Raw genomic sequence first — 18274 nt, forward strand, 5'->3', positions numbered from 1 at the left:
CTCAGAACTGCTTAAATATACTAATTACTAAAGGTAGAAAAGGAAACCAGAAATATTATTTGTTTTTCTTAGTAAAAAATAGTTCTGATATTTCTGTTTGATAACATTAACTTTTATCTTCTTTACTGTCATAAGACTTTGCTAACAGAAAGTGCTAATATGAGATGTCTGCTCAGTGACTACATATTGAAATCTGTTATTTGAATTAATAAACTGTGAGTATAACAGTCTGTAATTAAAACAGAATTGTGTTAAATAAATTAGAAAGTGAGAAGACTTATAGAAATGACGGACATGTTAGCCAAGTATGAGCCTGAGCCAGTTTTCTCTTCTTGGTTGATTAAGAAAAGAAAAAAAAAGAGGATTTTGTAAGTCTCAAGGTTACGATGAGCTTTTGCTTGATAAGCGTGATGAGAACAGTAAAACACAGTTACTTCTACAAAGCCATTTCTACACATTTAAAATCTACAACCAGAAAATCACATAACAAGGCTTAGAGTAAAGATTGTCTGGCAAGTTGCTGCTGTTGTCATCATATTTATAATGAAGATCATTATAAGCAGACAAATGTGGACAACTAAAAATGTTGATGAGAAATGGTATGATGATTTGAACAGCAACAAAACAAAAGGTCTTTCACCATATGCCCTCTCCGATGTGTCTAATCTTCAGCTTGTTTACAAGTTACACCTTTTCATAATGTTATTTGAAATTACTCTGTGTTTAGGGCAAGAATCTTGAATCAACCACAATTTTAAAGCACAAAAATATCTCAACACCATCTTACCAAAAAAGGTGCCCAAAAGTTTTAATTCATTAAGCTGCCCAAAGATCAGTGCTCTGAATTCCATACCAAAAAAAAAATTAAGCCTTGTTAATGTGAAAGCCAGACTCAGTGGACAATACGAACCAGAATCATGGTTAGCGTCCTCACTCTTTCGCTTTTTCTCCAGCTTTTCCTGCCTTTTGGCAGCTCGCATAGCACGCTCCTCTTTTTCTTGTGACTCTCGGCATTTGTGGAAATTTTCCACGACCACCCCAACAAACATGTTCAGCACAAAAAATCCCACTAGTAGTAGAAAAGAGATGAAGTAGAGTAATCGCCATTCACTGAAGTTCTCCTGTGGCTGAAACACATGATGCAATGCTTTAAGTGACCTCCTGATCTCTAAATACTGAAAGATTCCAAAAGGGTAAGGGATGGAATGAAATCGAACTAATGGATAGATAAGAAAAAAAGGAGGAAAATATAAAAGACAAATTCCAACTGTTTTGGTTTCTGACATGACATATAGATACCGATGACACAGCTCAGATGATACAATAGCTCTTTCTTTTCGAAAATCTAAGTATTTTATGCTGCTTATACAACAATACATCTAAACTACATTTAGACCCCTTCGGTCCTTGCAAGTGAAGAATATTATTCTCAAGATTCCCTAGCCTTTCAAGACTGTTCTTCATGCAAATCCTATCATCCTAAGAATATTTAAAAAACAAATCTATAAAGCTACAGACTAGTGCAGTGGACACTATTTCTACATATAATTAAATGTATTTGTGTGTGTAGATGTATTCTGTTATGATTTTTATTTATTCTACCACATTTTGTTGTCATTACCTGTTGGTCTATCCCTACTGCATCCAAACCAGTATACATGATTTGAACCCATCCATCTTTGGATGCCAACACAAACAGTGCCATCAGGGCCTGGAAAAACCATAACAGAATAGTAATAGTAATTGAGCACACACATCAAGCAGCAGTGGTAGAAATTTAAATTCACTCTCCACTTGTTAATAAAGAGAATTCCTATATCAATATATATATCTATATATATATATATCATACAGGGCTGAGAAAATAGCTGCATGGTTCTTGGCTGATGTCATTTTGAACTAATAATATGTCCTCCAAAAACACTAGAACAATTTATCATAATGTAGATTTATTTACACATTGTAACAAGTAAAAGGTGCAGTTTGCAGCAGACGTCACTGGTGCCTAAAGGCCGAATTTCCACTGTCCAGCTGCAAGAATGGTTTGACTGGAGGAGGAATGTGAAAGTACTAATTGTTGGGCCAGATGAAAGCAATTAGCAATTAAGCATGGCCACTAGGAGTCGACAGCACTGATTGTTCTCCTTAGTTTAGTTTATTCCTTGTTGTTCCTCTGAGGAGCAAAGGGCCACAACAACACCTCGCCAACGGACCCAGTTTTGGGTAGCCCCCTTTAGTTGTGCGGCTGTTCTCCTTACCTTACTCCATTCTTTCCCATCCTAAGGTAGAAGCTCAGCATTTGAGATATTTTATTCACCATTACAAACTTGTCAATATTGTACTGATGATTGTTCCAAACATTCAGTTTAAAGTAGTAATTGGTGGCAGTTAAGATATTTTACTCACCATTCCAAGGTTGTCAAAGTTGTACTTATGGTTGGTCCAAACATTCTGTTTGTCTGCCTGACACTGGCTTTTGTTTATGACATGCTGCACGTTGGGACCCTTACAGTAGTAAAATGTGCCCTTGAAGAGCTGGTAAAAGAAAGCCCAATCATTGCCACAAGCATAAACATTTTGAAATACACTGCCTTCCACAATTCTAACCATTAAAAGAAAGAATATCTAAAAATTGCTGTGAAATTTCCACTTTAAATCTTCTCATATTTTCAAGGAACTTTCCTGTCCACAAAACTGCGAGCTAATAAAAGTTATTTATGTTCACTTTAAAAAGCCCCCCAAAATTGATTCCTTTGGATGAATGACTCACCTGGACCCCTAAAATGCCAAAGATGATAAAGAAGGTGCAACATATAAGAACAATGTTGCCGATGGGACGTAATGAGGACAACAATGTCTGCACAACTAACTTTAGGCCAGGAGCTCTGCTAATTACTCTGAAACATCACAGAAAACCAAAATTGCTGACATTAAATATAATTCCTCTCAGCTTTACGAACATGACTTAATTGAAAAAAAGCCATCTGAAATGTAAAATACATATTTAATTGTAATTGATTTCATTAGTGAATAAGGCTCTGCTGAATGCAGGGACTCTTTCATTTATTTATCTATAAATTAAATGATGAATTTATGAAACAGCATATTTTACAAAATAGAGCATGGTGGGTATGTTTTGTTTCCCTCCACCCTAGCTGGCTGCACAAGCAGTGAATAAGGTAAGTGACAGAGCAGGTGTCCTAAGACTGTAAAAAGCGGCACCTGCACCCTGTTTTGTCCTAGTGTAATTGGTCATTCCAGCTCCTCACAATTACTTAGTTCTCCACAACACAATGTGGTCTTTGCCTCTTAACCTCTTCCAAATATATTGAGAACAAAATGAATACCTGAGGGGACGCAAAGTCCTCAAAAGTCTGAAAACTCGCAGAATACCAAAAATGCGAGGACTGCTGTCAGCTGTGATAGAAATAAGAACATCAACCAGAGAAATAATGACCAGGAAACCATCCATGACATTCCAGCCACTTTTCAAGTAAGCATGTTTTCCTATCAATAAGCCCTTGGATAGCACCTGCAAATAAAAGTATCATACAGTATTAGCATAATGTAAAATTCTGCTTTTAGTTCCAAAGTAATCTGAATGTAACAACCAAGAAAGCCTTTATTCATTTGCAAACATGGTTATAATCTCTCATCTCTCTATTTTGTATATTTTGTTTATAAGACAATGTTTTAGGTAAACATTTAAGATTATTAAGCTCAGTTTTGATTTTAAAAAATTACTGGAACACAAAAACATTTTGTTTGCCAGGATGTGGCAGAGTAATTTCCTCATTTGACCTAACCTTTATCATCATCTCAAAAGAAAAGATGACCGTAAAGACATAGTTGGCATATGTCAGGAACTCGCGCTCCTACAAAAGAAGAAAACAGTGTTAGTACAAATAAAAATAATGCAGTCTAAACTATTTTGCTAAATAACAAATTCATATAGCTGCTTAAATGATAAAACCCCACTAAGTTTGTGTGTGTGTGTGTGACTTTAAAAAGGAAAGAGGGAGAAAGATCTTTAGGATGAATGAAAAAAGACACAAAAAGTAAAGATAGAGTGGTACTGATATAAAGGGCTCCAAGGATTTATAATTGTGTGTAAATAGCCAACTATGGTGCTATATATGTGCTGGATTAATGGCATAAAACTATAACACTCTTTCCAGATTTATAGCTATGATCATACAGTGTCTCTAAGAGCAGTGCAGGAATGTAACTCACTATGCTGTCTGGGGGGATATTCGGTCTCTCCATAGCCAGTGTAATACAGTTCAGAGCAATGAAGAACAACACAGAATTGTCAAACCATCTTCGGGAAATCAGATGATGACATAATCTGCGTAAACTGTAACACAAGAAGTGAATATTTCATATTATTCTCTACTGCTGATAATTATCATGAAACAAATTTACTTCTTATAAAGAGCTTACTGATTCCTCAAAAAAAACAACAAAAAACAAAAAATAAAAAAAACAAAAAAAAATGTAGCAGCCACACATTAAGAATAGTTTGCCACTGTAACATTTTTAACAATAATCATGCTGCCTTCTTAAGTCTTTGAAGTTTATTTCATAAAGGATTAAAAACTTTCCATTGAGAATTTGAGTGCTCTGTGATATGCATTCAGATAAAATAAAATGTTAAAAATATGGGAATAATGGTATTTTGAAGAAAATGTCTTTAGGGTCCGTTTTCAGATGATGTTTAGCTAAAATCCCCAATAATGCAAGTTAAGAAATATAATCTTGAAATATTTTTAGAAAACATAACTAAAAATGCGTGCAAGCTTTCACAAATCATTTTACTGAAAGTAGTCCTTTCCTTAAGTGAATTATTAAGTTACTATAACACATTTTATACTCTTGAAAATGCTCTTACCAATGATCAGGGTGTAGAATATATAATGAATATTCATGACGTCGAGCAAAGCAGCCTTTTGGTTCAGGGCACCAAGAACAGTTCCAGTCCTGTAAGGTGTATTATAAAAAAAAACCACTATTTGTGAAGTATGCAACATACAACAAACCAATGTGAGGGTGGAATGCAGAACAATTATTCTGATTATGCCATAATTATACCTGCACTTTTTCCATCTGCACATCTCATATTTTTTGTGACCCCACATTTTTACCTCATACATTATAATGACTAATTCGGTCAAAGTGGATCATTGTTAAAATTCTGTTCATTATATTTTTGTGCTTCCTTGATACCAGCTCAGAGCTGCTATACTCTTTAATTTCTCTGGTTGTCTTTCACCTTAGGGCTGTACATGCTCACATGTGCACCACACACAAGCACCCACTCACCCACACAGAGAAAAACAAACAGAGAGAAAATGTAAAATAAAAAATTTGTTTCTAATGAGTTAAAATACTTTATCCCAACACATTTGTGCAAGCAGGCTCTCACTTTTACAATTACAGCTCTCTGTGTTAGCAATAGTGATACATCCTGTTAATGACTAATTTGATGTGATCCAAATAGTTGCTCACTGTTTCATCAATAGCATCAGGATCATCTTCCTCTTTAGCATCATCATCTTCTCCACGGTCAAGTGCCAGCTTTATTTCTGGCATGTCCAGAAGATTCTTTGGCTTGTGGTCATCTTTGGAAGTGCCACTCCCAAGAGAATTCACAGTTCGATGGCTGGTGAATGAGTTTTGTCTGCTAAGCTCAAAGGAATTGCACACACTGCGATTGGAGCTGACAGAGTTGTTCCTACTCCAGCTATAGTTGCTTTTAATGGAGTTTTTGGGTGTAAGGACTCGCTGCCCTTTGATAGAATTTTGGGGACTGAGAGTCCTCTGGTTGTTCAATGGTGGATGCCCATTGCAGTCAGTGCTGAGTAAAACAAATGAACATCAACCATACAGGATATGCATTACAATACACTGAAGTTCATAGAGAAATTACAAAGATATAGATTGCTTTAAGATGTAACATTCATTATTTAATTAATGCATCATCTATCCTCTCTATATTTCTACAGAAATGATTTTATTGATAAAATAGACAACATATTTTTAAAGAATAAAGGAGATTCTATTATAGAAATTCTATCAACCATCCATGCAGGCTCAATTCTTCTATATATTGAAGGTTTTGTACAAAGAATAACAAATAATAAATGCTTTGCATAATGGTAATGGAAAAGAAGCTTTGATAAATAACACGATTACAAAACCCCTATGCCATAAGCTATATATTAAGCTATCATGTGACATACATAAAAAGTAATTTTTAAATGGTTATTTTATAGATGTTAGTACATTAATTAAAAATCCAACAAGTGTCAAAAGCAACAATAAAAGAAATTATGAGATAAAGTTTGTGTCACACAAAACAGAAGCCGATTTGCCAAGGTCTTTTACAGGTCTTTTTTCAGCACTGATAAATGATCAATACATTTAGAAGATTTCTTGATCAATTAAAAGGAGATGTAGACAATTCCTCAGATTAAAGAAGAAAATAGAAAAAAGGCAATGTATCAATAAAGAAAGCCAAATATAAAGCACATTCATTGCAACATCATTTGGGAGACTATATAGTGAGATAAAGATACAATCTTTGAACTATTGGCATGCTTCATTTTCATGTATTTCTTACATTAGCTTTGTGTTGTACATCTTCTAAACGTAAACTAAATGGTAAGTGTGAGACTTTTGCTTGTTCTCATAATTTTATATCAGGATGAGTTAAGATAGAGAAGCAGCCACAAATATGGGAACCAGGGAAAGCTGGTTGATGGGAAAGTATAAACATGGAGAAAGACGTTAAAATATAAAAGTATAGACTAACCGTGGAGAACTGGGTTGAGTTGGGAGGAGGTCTTTTAACCATATTCTACACAATCCAGCAAGATAAATTAAGAATAAAATATGAACAATTGCAGGTCGAAAACAAATGCAGCCCCCCTCCTCTCTCTTTCCTTCGATCCATTGAAAAGAAGTCATCACACCTTACAGAATGCTGTACTGTACTAGTATAAGTCCAATTCGCAAAATCAGATCATGTACAGCATGAATCTAATCGAGAATATGTTTATTTTTTAATATGGCCGGGTGTTTCAGCAGTGGACCATTCTCTAGTCTTCAAGACAGATGATCTGTTTACATCAGATAAGAACACATACACTGTTTCTCTAGAAGCTTATAGTTTCTGAAATGTGAAAAGTAATTACACATGTGGAAGTACCTCTGTTTCCTGTGGTCTTTGCTGATAATATGGTTTATTTGCTCAAAAAACCCATAAAACCCCCCAAAAAACCTAAAACTAGTGAAAACTAGAAAGTTGGTGATGGATATTTAATGCAAACCTTACTGCTTACAATATGTTCCATTTATCAGTCAGTATTTACATTTACACAAAGACATGATAAACTTTAACATGCAAGTTTACAAAGGTTTATGTCCCAGAAATCTTTTCTAAGAAAAGAATTTTGAGTTTTTAAAAAAGGGTCACAAAAGCTGCTTGGAACAAGTAACAAGTTGCAAATTGAAATCAGTGCAAAGGAGAGACTTTATAGTCACGTCAAGGAATAAGAGCTAAAAACATATTTTTTACTTTTCACTCATACAATCCAGTACTAATGATACTTTATATTGTAAAAATTATGCATAATATTTCTGTTTATTTCCAATCTTTGAGCTGTGATAGACATGTGATCAATAGAAATTTAAGAGCTGTCAATCACAAAGCACCAAAACCTGGTCCAAAAGCAGAAAGTAATGGAATAAGATTAGTAAATACATGCAAAGGTCAGAACACTGTAAAAAGAAACAGCAGACTGTTTAGGAGAAAAAGCATAGCTTGCAGGATGATTGTATTCATTCATACCTGAAGAAATATGTGACACAGCTGGAAAAATAAACCAAAAAATAAACCCCAAGAAGATCCAATAAATATTTTTGACAAGCCATGCTTTGGACACATTCAATGGAAGGCGTACATGCACATGCCCAGTCAAAATTCGTTTTTTTAAAGGACTTCTGAATTTCATTGTCATGCAATGAATAACAAGCTATGCATAACAAAAAATGCTGTTGAGAGCATATGACAATTCAATACAAATATGTTGCTAACACAAACAAATCTCAATCCATAATTAATGACAAAATAATATGAAGCAACTAATACAACTTCCATTTGGATAAGCACAGGAGTTCAGTTTCAATATTATGTTAAATAAAATAAAAAAATTAAAAAGATCTGACAAACCTTGTGTTACCAGCCCCAGCTGAGCGTGGGATTCCAGGACTGTATGTCCCTGACTGAGAGTTCTGACTAGATGACAAAACGTCATCATCCGCATCATCAGCGCTGTCAGACAGGCTGTCAACAACTAAACTAGTTTTATCTCCATTTCGTCGTGTGTTCTTCTGGCGCCATGTGATACTTCGCTGGCTGCCACGGCTACTTGAACGATGCAAACGTGGAGAAGGTCGTGGTGAGCCTCGGTGATACAAGTTTGTCTGAAAATAACAATTCACTTCAAATAAACTCAAAAGGAAACATTTATTTCACAGTTCTCTTTCTTTCTTTCCTTTTCTCACATAATCTTTTTTTCGTATGCTCATTTATCCATCCCTTTCTATTAACTTCACCAAAATCCTCTTTTCCCTTTCTACACACACTTACAGAAGTTTTGTCACTTTCAACCGACAAGGAGCTGCGGTTTAGAGTTCGATTCACAGAAACTGCCAATTTATTACTGTCCTTGAGAGCACTCTCATTAGGTGATCCTTGGGGTGTGGCCATGGGTGTGCCCATAGGTGTTGCTGCTGTATGAGTAATGATTGGTGGATTGACTGGTCCATCAGATGCCAAAGTTTCAGAATAAGGCTGAACAGTATTCTCCTTGATTGCTGTGACTGAGACTGGAGCAGGCACAGCCAACATTTTCTTTTCTGGAAGAAATGCAAGATTCAACACAAATAAAATTTTTTTTTCTAGTTTTAGGGAATGAATCCCTACAAGAATGATAAATAATACTTGATAGTGAAATAGTGCTGCAGACATTTTGCATGCTCACCAAGCTCATTCAGTGTTATGGGAAACAGTTTGCTCTTTTTCAGTAATTGTCTTGGTACAGACCAAGAGTTTTACAAAACAAGCATGAACAAAATATTTCTTGAAGAGAAACCTCTAAAAGAGGACAAAAATAATTTGTTTAAAAACAGAAAATTCAGACTATCATAATTTGAGCTCTTCAAAGATGTCTTTTGCAAAGGTCTCCAGCAACAAGCTAACACAGACTGAGGAATTCTGACCTTTTTCTTTATTGTTTTTCAGATCTGGTTCAGAGGATGAGATCTTGTCTTGGTCTTTGTGCAGTTCGATGTTGTTGTTTTCTGCTAATCTGAGCCGCTCCTTCTCCTTCTCTTGCTTTTCTATCTCCTCCTGTTCCTTCTGCTTCTCACGCTTCTTTTCTTCATCCTAAAGCATCAGAAATGTGACTGAACTTCCTGAACATTAAAAGCAAGCTCCTTTGATATGTAAACATATAAAGGCTGCTTAAGACTAGCACTCAACTTCGGAACTGAACATTACTGATTCAGGGCAGTGACTGAAGAATCCCTGCTCACTCAGCAGCTGTACCTTATTTGTCAGTGGATACATTATCAGTGATGGATTCATCATGCATAATGGATATCTTATTTGTGATGTATTCCTTGTGTACAAGTACTAGATACCTTATTTATTAGTGATGGATATCTTATTTATCATTAGAAGGAAAATGAGAAGGAACCCCCACCCACCCACCCGAAGAGGAGGAGAAGGCAAAAAAAAAAAAAAGATAACGATTTTAATTTTTATTAGTTTGGTCAAACATTCATAGTTCAACAACCCTGTTTACTCCATGGATGAGTTTTAAAAATCCCTCCAAACTGGAAAGACTTAAGACCCAAGAAACACCAACAAAAAAGTCTAAGTGTTGTTGTGATGATAAAGGAAAAGGATATTACCTCAGTAGAAAAACCTTCCACAAGAATGGCTACAAGTAAGTTGAAGAGCACATAATTTCCAAAGGTCATAAGGGCAATGAAATACAGAGATGCCCAGTTGGAAGTGTGTGCCATGCCGTTGTATAGCACAGTATTCCAGTCCTCTTGAGTCAGCACCTAAACATTAACTGCTTACTTCAGACAACAAATCACTGAAATAAACATCTTTCTTGTTAAGAACAAATTGCAATTAACACAGGTAAGCTTTCTTAGTTTCTTAGCTTTACATAAAAAATTATTTATAAATATTAATTTGTAAAATAAGAAAATTGCCATTATATGACCTTTCAATAATTTGAACAAAATGTAAGTAGTCTTTCTTTGTGTTGCTTTAAAAAAAATGTCAAGGTAGGTAATATGATGTTAAACTTAAGTAAGTTCTTTAACACATTATTAATTCTATTCTAAATGTATGTGGCCTTGGCTTAATCTATTAATACAGAAGTAAATAAAGTCATAATAGTAGGCAGAAATTTACTTTAAATTTATTTACGTTCCTCTTAGCTAGCAGAAGTCCTGCATGTAACTTGTACATAATAGGCATTCAACAGATTTTTAAAATACTGAGCCAATATTTTCGTATGCTTGCTGAGAAAAAAACTAGCATAATCAAAGTAAATAAAAAAGCTTTACTTCTGTGTAAAAATATTTATGTACACAGGTAACTGTAAACTTAATAAAATGGCCATAATTTAGCCATGTAATCCCAAACTCAAAATGCTTTTGAGTGTGAGGTGTGTGTACTACACAAATCTATGTACAGAGATTTATTGCTCTACTTTTTGTCTGTGGCAGTCTATGGTGAATGTGTACACAACACTGTGGTTGCTGCTACAACAGACCAGTGAAAGGCTGAAAACCTTACCTGTGTGAGAGATAGCACAACTACATATCTCACTTCACTATATATATTGACATATACATCTATGATTTATGTGCTCACAGAAACCAAATTGAACCTGTTAAGGTTTGCATCCCAGTTATGATCAAGATTGGGTTCTACTTGCTCCTTTTTTGTTCATAGAAGCAAAAGGAGGGAGCAAAAATAATATGTGTGTACCTTTGACTACACTGTTTCTAAGAAAATACCTAGAGGTCAATCAATAAAGTTTTAAGATTAAACTAGATACATCCAATAGATACTTAAGTGTCAGTGATTTCCTTTCCCGTATTATTTATGTTCTGAGTTACTTGTTCATACCTTAAAAGCTGAATTCTACAATAAACCAATGGTCATTGTTTTCAGTAATCTCAATGGGTTATTCCTTTTTCTTGTTTTTATTTGAAACTGCATTTCATTCACATCAAGCACAAAAGTATGCTCCAGTAGAAACATACTAAGTGTTGACTTCTAAGGGTCACTCAGGTCAAATAAGTGGTGAGGCAGAGGTCAGACAAAATACAATTGCTCTGATTTTGCACCTTGTGGGTGTGGGTTTTGGACTAAAAAAGCTTTCTTTTATAAATACAACAGCAACTGCAATATGGGAATGCTATAGCCAATCTGCTCACTGGTTCTATAAATGTGGAAGACCTTGCAAGTGGTGGCATAACAACTTATTCAAAATCAACAGGGTCAGCAAAGAAAGTCAGACATTGCAATAACTATACTGAGACAAAACGTACAATATTTCCTGGAATGGAGACTAATTAGTGATAGTCTTTGGTAGATCAGATATTGACATATCAATTCATTACCAGTCCTACGTACATGCTATGGACCAGCTGATACTGGGGACAAAACGAGAGAAACATAGAAAGTTTTACATATTTAATTCACATCCGATATAACATTAAAGACTATCTACCCATGATGTAGAAATCAGTTTGCGACTTCAATGCAAGGAACGTAAGCAGCAAGATTTAAGAGGGAAAAGGGAGACAACAACTGAAAGAGGAAGAAAAATTCTAGGCTGTGGCAGCAGACTGCAGTATTTCTAAGAAGAAAATTACCTGTTTGGTCATCAAGGGAAATATAACTATACTCTCGCATAAAAATAATGACACAATACAAAAGCCAATGATAAAGTAATAGAGTCCTACTGACCAAATCATTTTTAACTGGTAATTGGAAAGCCACCCTTCATGAAGTTATAAGAGTAGCCAGGGTATTCAGTTGCCAGAACTGCAATTGTTAGTTGACTAGTAGGCTTTCAAATCAAATTTAGAAATACTAATAGAATTCATATACTTCAGTTCCTGTGTGGATGCAAGACTTCAAACGAACTGACAGTAAACCATTCAAGAAACTTAAGTGCCAGCAAATGGAAGACACCATTGCAAACTTGAACATGGTGCAGGTAAATTGAAAGACCATGCAACCTTAGTTTATTACTTCTCCCATGATCAATTAAGGTGTCAATAACTGCTTATGACAGACCAAAATTTTGGCCCCAAAAGAGAAATGATTCTTTACAATTAAGGGAGATAATCAACTGGAATCCTCCCTGCCTATAAAAAAATAGCAGTCCCAAGAAAGCCAGGCAAAGGAAAATGGAAACAGGATTGAAATAACATGATCTTGCATAGGAAATCATTAGCAGATGCATAGCCATCTGACAGCCCAGAAGTCTGTAGAGAAGCTAGTGGCACTTAGGCATAGAGAGGGTTAAAATCTATACTGAGTATGGAATAAGGACTTACTGGAACACAAAACCAGCACTCTAAAGCTTTAAGTAAAATTTTCTTGGAATCAGTTGTGCAGTCTCCTTAACTGATTTGCAATCTTTCTTTATAAGCTGTAAAGGTGTGTGTATATTTTTATATTAAAAGATAATGTAATATAAAATTCAAGTATCTATTTTTTCCCTCTTAGCCCAAACACAAAAGCTTCATGTTGAGAAAAAGATAAATATCACTTCAATGTTGTTACCACAATTTTTTTCTGGTGAGTTGGGTAACCTAACAAAGCAGTGGTGTTAGTTTGCAAGCTGTTGTGTTTAAGGCATGCAAGAATATGCTGACTGGTCAGGTATGTGACTGTTGTTCATTACCTGGAAGACGGTTACTAGGGACCACAAGAGTGTGTCAAAGTTTGCTCGATCACACAGACAATCACTGGTAGCATTGCTTCGTTCCTCGCAGGAGCATGATGTCCCATCGGGATGCTCACAAAATCTACCACCAAAGACACTCATGCCTAGGATACTGCATGCAGGAAAGTAAAGGAGACAATCTGATGAGAATTTTTCCTTTTGTGGTCAGTGAAGTACATGGACAAAGTCAAAAATAGCAACACTGCAAAAAGTGACAGATTAGCAAACTAAGTAACACAGCTTGTGTGTTGCAACCACATTGTGCCCCTTGAGATGAATGAATGGAAAGCAAACTCTATACTTTCACGCATATTCTTCTATAAAGAGCTTTGAAAGATCGTAAAGTGAAATGTCGAAAATTAGTGATGACTGGGTGTCTTTTCTTTTCTCTACAAATATCTTTCTACATAGCGCTAATGTCAAGGGTCACAGTGTTTACATATGGCTGGCTGAATACAAGTTAGCAAAACCCACGCACATATACAGCTAGGAAAACACTTGCAGAACTGCTCTGAAATAAATAAATTAAAAACTACACACAATGTATAAGAACACAAAGCTGATTCACTCAAGGTTCTTACACACTTGACACATAAAATAAAGACCAGTGATTGTGAACAAAAGGAACAAAATTCTAAATGATGCTCTCCCGATTAACTACAAGCAAATGTGTCTATGACTCTAGCTATGAATAAACCAAAGGCAGAAAGATGATCTATAAATCTTTCTTCATAGCAGCTCGAATGCTGTTCGATGAACAAGATCTTTTTGCCAAGATGTGTCATGGTTCAAGAAGGAGAACTGAGATGCTGGTACTTTTCAAATGTGTTTTACAGCTCAGAAAATCCAGCAACTCTAAAACCTTCTTAAGCCAGGGAACAAAATATGATCCCAGGGAAGTGATATGAGTCTAAGCAATTTAACAAAACTGTTCTTCACCTATCAGATGTTGACAAAGTATATAAACATTTTGGGAATGGACTGACTGGCTGAAAGAGTAAAGCAACATATTTTTTTTTAACGTACATTACTATGGTTTACTACTTTTGCTAGATTGTTTCTTTCATACAGTTATCTTCATACAGTCAGATGCAACTCTGGGCCCATCAATCATCTGTTTGATGACTTGAAACTGAATATTGTTCTCATTTCCCTTTCAGGAAATATATTTGTGGAGGACCACCACAAACTGTTAATTTTGTATTTAAAAATATTAGGGCTATAATGTGATACCAAAAATTAATTATAAGAAAATATCTTTATGATTTTAAAATTAAGAACTGAAAACTTCAAATTCATAGTACTTTAAGCTCGTTCTTTTGCTGTACGTAATTATTAATCATAAGGTCAGAATAACTGACCACGATTTCACATCTTTAAAAGGCAAGCAGGATTTCTAGATTATAGGCTTTGAAACACGGATGCTATGTGCACTCAAAAGCCAACAAGAACAAAGACATTGTTAGCGCCATTGATGGTACAACTTCATAAACAGCAGCGGTACATAACTACTGTTAACAGGAAATCCAAGGCACTGCGCAGCATGCAAGGTCAAGGTCGGGGTCACAGACCTCAGTGGATGCAGACTAGTGAAAACAGTACCTGGAAGACTGTAATTATGGCCCATAGGAGAGAATCAAAGTTCTTGCGGTCACATTTCCGACCAGCACCTTGTATGCCATTACAGAACTTGCAGCCAAATAAGTTCATTCCCAGAATGCTAGATTGGAAATCAAGAAAAGAATGAGAGTAATCAGGAATGAAGCAAACTTATCATGAGGCTAGAGATGTGAACATAAGTATTAATGAAAACCCCACAAGCAAATGGCAGTTTTCTGAACATATGATGTAGACAAACATTTCAACATAAAACTCAACATTGACATACAGGCAAAAGACAGCATGATAAGACTCTCCAGTGATACAAATCTTAAAACATCAAGGATTACATTAACTATTATTATTAAGCAGGAGGAGTAATGTAACATGGAGTACAAAACAATCCTAGCAATTCTGCTGTCAAACAATGTAAGTATAAAATAGGTTTTATGAAATTATATTTATTTAACCATTAACTGAAATTAACCATACTAAGTGTAAGATTAGGTGGAAACCAAAATATGCCTTGCAAAATAAGATCCTTCTTGTGTTAAATGCTACAAATAATGATCTATATATATATTAGAAAAATTCAGGCCTGTGTTCTCATGTTCTCTTCAATTAAAACTAATATATTTTAATATACCTATAGTGGTTCCCAGATAGATAGGTTGTTTACTAGTCATATCATATTCTTTAACTAGTGTATTCTTTTACCTGGAGTATTTTATTGCACATTTCAGATATCTCACACAAACAGGCTTTATTTTTCTACAAAAATGTACTGAATGTTAAGAATTATCTTCCTATCAAAGTCTCATAATAATGGCATGAAAATATGGTGCAGGAAATACTTTATTATTAAAAAAGCACAAATCTGTGACTAACAAACCATTTTGAGGAATAAATTTTTGTTGAAAATTTCCTACTTTTAGTTGTCAGTCCCTAGAATAAACCAATAAAGCTGGGTTGCACTCGTATCCTTAGCCTGGCTTACAAAAATCTATTCAATTTAGAGGCTCCTTAGGATACCTCTATGGATTGTGAAGGAAACAAAGACTTGTAAAACACAAGAAGTTCAAATGACAAAGATTATAAGAAAAAACAAATTCAGTTCAAATTTCAACAATTAACAAAAGTTGAATTTTTTTTTTTTTTTTTTTTGCCTTTCTTTTGTGACTGTTTATCTGGAGAATTTTTGTAGAACAAAACACTGTAAAAGAGACACAATGTACAATATATCTGTATGACAAAGAAACTAAAAGCACATGAAACAAAAAATGTGCATGTAAGCAGCAAATATAAAATATATAAACATAAATAGAAACATTTATTTATGATTGCATTATCATTATAATTTGGCAAAAAATTTACAGAAAGGACAATATTTTATAAAACCTAATAGCAGATAGCATGTAAAAGTACTGATTGTGGGAAGTTTAAAATTGATGGAAGGGGAATAAAAAAGTACATTTATTGAAATGTTGTCATTCTTTGTTCAAAATATATTATAACAGATCATTTTATGATTAAGCAGAAAAATGCCGAGTTTAGATAGAAATTTAATTAATATTTAGTTTTTGGCAAAGCAATAAAAATAAAAGGATAAATAATAAACTAAAGAAGGTCAGTAATTTAGAAGTAACAGATTTAAAGCAGGGCACACCTGAAGATAAACATGAACAGCACAAGCAGAGCAAAGAAAGTGGCTACGTTGTCCATGGTTCTGAGCATGACCACTAGCTGGCGCCTCAAGGCTGGCATAAATCGAACCAGCTTCAGGATCCGTAGAAGTCGGAATGTTCGAAGAACTGACAAGCCACTTGCCCCACCTTGAGCCAACTCCACTACACTGCAATCAGGTACAGGAGCACAGTCACCTTAATTTGTTGTAATTGTTACTTACATGTTCACACAAAATATGGATAGCTTATTGCTTTATTCTTTAATTAGAAGCTTGTTTTTCTGTTGGCTCAAAATTTGATTGCTGAGGACTATTTCCAATGGACCAATATCTGTTGTGTGGTTCCAAATTGTCATAAAGGTATATTGAATATTATATTTTGCACAAAATCACAAAAAATTAAATTAAAAGGTTAACAAGGACCATTTTGTGGCTGGGTGTAACCGGAGATAGAGACTATCAAGGGAAAAAATGAAGCCGCGTATTGGTTACCTCCCTTGGACCACCCAGAGAAGGTCCATGCGCTACCAGCAAGTATTCAAGAGAAGACAATAATTTTATAATGATGTTTAAAATGCCCCTAAGATTTTGCAGTTTCTATTTTATCTTTATACTTAATAATAAATTATCCGCCCACCAATAAAACCAAATCTTTTTCATTGATATTTATATTTCTCTATGTAATTTTGACAGGTTTCAGATTTAAAGGAGGATACAATATCTATGGTCACTGTCATGGCTGTGGAGGAACAGCTAGACACAGAGTTAGAACTGTTCAGAAATAAGCCAGGAAAAGTGAAAATCTTCTTGTTCTTTGCATGCACAATATTCCAAGATACAATACACTCCTATAAAAGTCCTTTGTGAATGGTTAAAAGCAAATATAATGTACATGCATAAATGAAATAAATGTTATTTCATTAAAAATAAAATCATTCACACAGTACCTAAAACATGACCGCTCTAAAGGAGAACAGGTCAGCACCTAAAACTTCTTCCCTAAATTTAGTATATTGCAAAATCTACTGCAGGAACATCCTACCTTAAAATCACAATGAATCCATCAAATAAATTAAATCCATCACTTATGTAGCCAAATGGGCCATATGCCATGACTTTGAATCCCATTTCTGTGGCAAACAGGACACTGAATACCACATTGCTGTACTCAAGAGTCTTTGTTAGCCAATCGGGCTGTAAACAAAGCAAGATCCAAGACACTGTAAAAGTATATTCAGTGTAACTTAAAATTATTTCAATATTTTTTATGAACAATGCATGACTAAATAATGCTTAATACATCTATATGCTTTAATCCCTTACAAGACCAAAAAAATGTAAAAGTAGCTTGTAATGTACTTTATTTTTCTTTGATGAATTTTCTTTGTTGTTCTGACCGTGTTGAGGGGTTACTTGTCAGTAAAGCAGAAAACTTTTAAAAAATGTTTAAGAAGAAGCATGCCCAGAGTTCTCTTTCCTGAAGATGAAATCATGGATTGAAGTCTTTCATTATAAAAAGATAAAGGTAATCCCATGATGTTTCAGCCAGTAGGGAGACCACACTTATCTTGGGCCCAGCATAATTGTTTGCAAATGCAAAGCCACTTGCTCTCCTTCACTGTCTAAATCTTTAACCAATCCTCTAAGAAGTCAGGTACTCATTCAATATTCAATGATCTGTGCAACTTTATTTTTGTCGTGAGATCTGGACAGAAATAGGGTTAAAATAAATGTCTTACCTGGAGATGATGCTCTACTCCCATGCTAAGTGTGTTGAGAAGGATGGCCACCAGAATACTGCGATGAATGATGTTGCTCTCAACAAATTTCTTCAAAAGCATCTGGAACTGCTTCATGACAGCTGCAGTAAAGATATATAAGGATTACTGAAGAGCCAAAAATGGATACAAATATTTAGGTGTGTTCCATGAACATT

At 34.8% G+C, this 18274-nt stretch overlaps 1 protein-coding gene across 9 annotated transcripts in view; it reads right to left on the bottom strand.

The window, feature by feature from the left end:
• The window catches only part of LOC112558319 (voltage-dependent T-type calcium channel subunit alpha-1G-like), a 116282-nt gene that overhangs the window by 22882 nt on the left and 75126 nt on the right, over positions 1-18274 (bottom strand). For 3 of the 9 annotated variants that reach the window (XM_025228740.1, XM_025228776.1, XM_025228758.1), the window contains exons 10-27: positions 18078-18199; positions 17381-17532; positions 16321-16506; positions 13014-13167; positions 9982-10137; positions 9286-9451; positions 8654-8922; positions 8234-8487; positions 7853-7873; positions 5509-5857; positions 4892-4980; positions 4234-4357; positions 3807-3875; positions 3348-3532; positions 2771-2897; positions 2407-2535; positions 1622-1711; positions 911-1127 (exon numbers count right to left, since the gene is read on the bottom strand). In XM_025228740.1, coding sequence (XP_025084525.1) covers positions 911-1127; positions 1622-1711; positions 2407-2535; positions 2771-2897; positions 3348-3532; positions 3807-3875; positions 4234-4357; positions 4892-4980; positions 5509-5857; positions 7853-7873; positions 8234-8487; positions 8654-8922; positions 9286-9451; positions 9982-10137; positions 13014-13167; positions 16321-16506; positions 17381-17532; positions 18078-18199 — 2859 coding nt within the window. Of the gene's footprint in view, positions 1-910; positions 1128-1621; positions 1712-2406; positions 2536-2770; positions 2898-3347; positions 3533-3806; positions 3876-4233; positions 4358-4891; positions 4981-5508; positions 5858-7852; positions 7874-8233; positions 8488-8653; positions 8923-9285; positions 9452-9981; positions 10138-13013; positions 13168-14657; positions 14776-16320; positions 16507-17380; positions 17533-18077; positions 18200-18274 lie in introns of all 9 variants that reach the window. The other 6 variants (XM_025228767.1, XM_025228793.1, XM_025228799.1 and 3 more) reach the window with 4 other exon arrangements.

This window comes from Pomacea canaliculata, linkage group LG1 (assembly GCF_003073045.1).
Source record: "Pomacea canaliculata isolate SZHN2017 linkage group LG1, ASM307304v1, whole genome shotgun sequence".
NCBI classification, from domain to species: domain Eukaryota; kingdom Metazoa; phylum Mollusca; class Gastropoda; order Architaenioglossa; family Ampullariidae; genus Pomacea; species Pomacea canaliculata.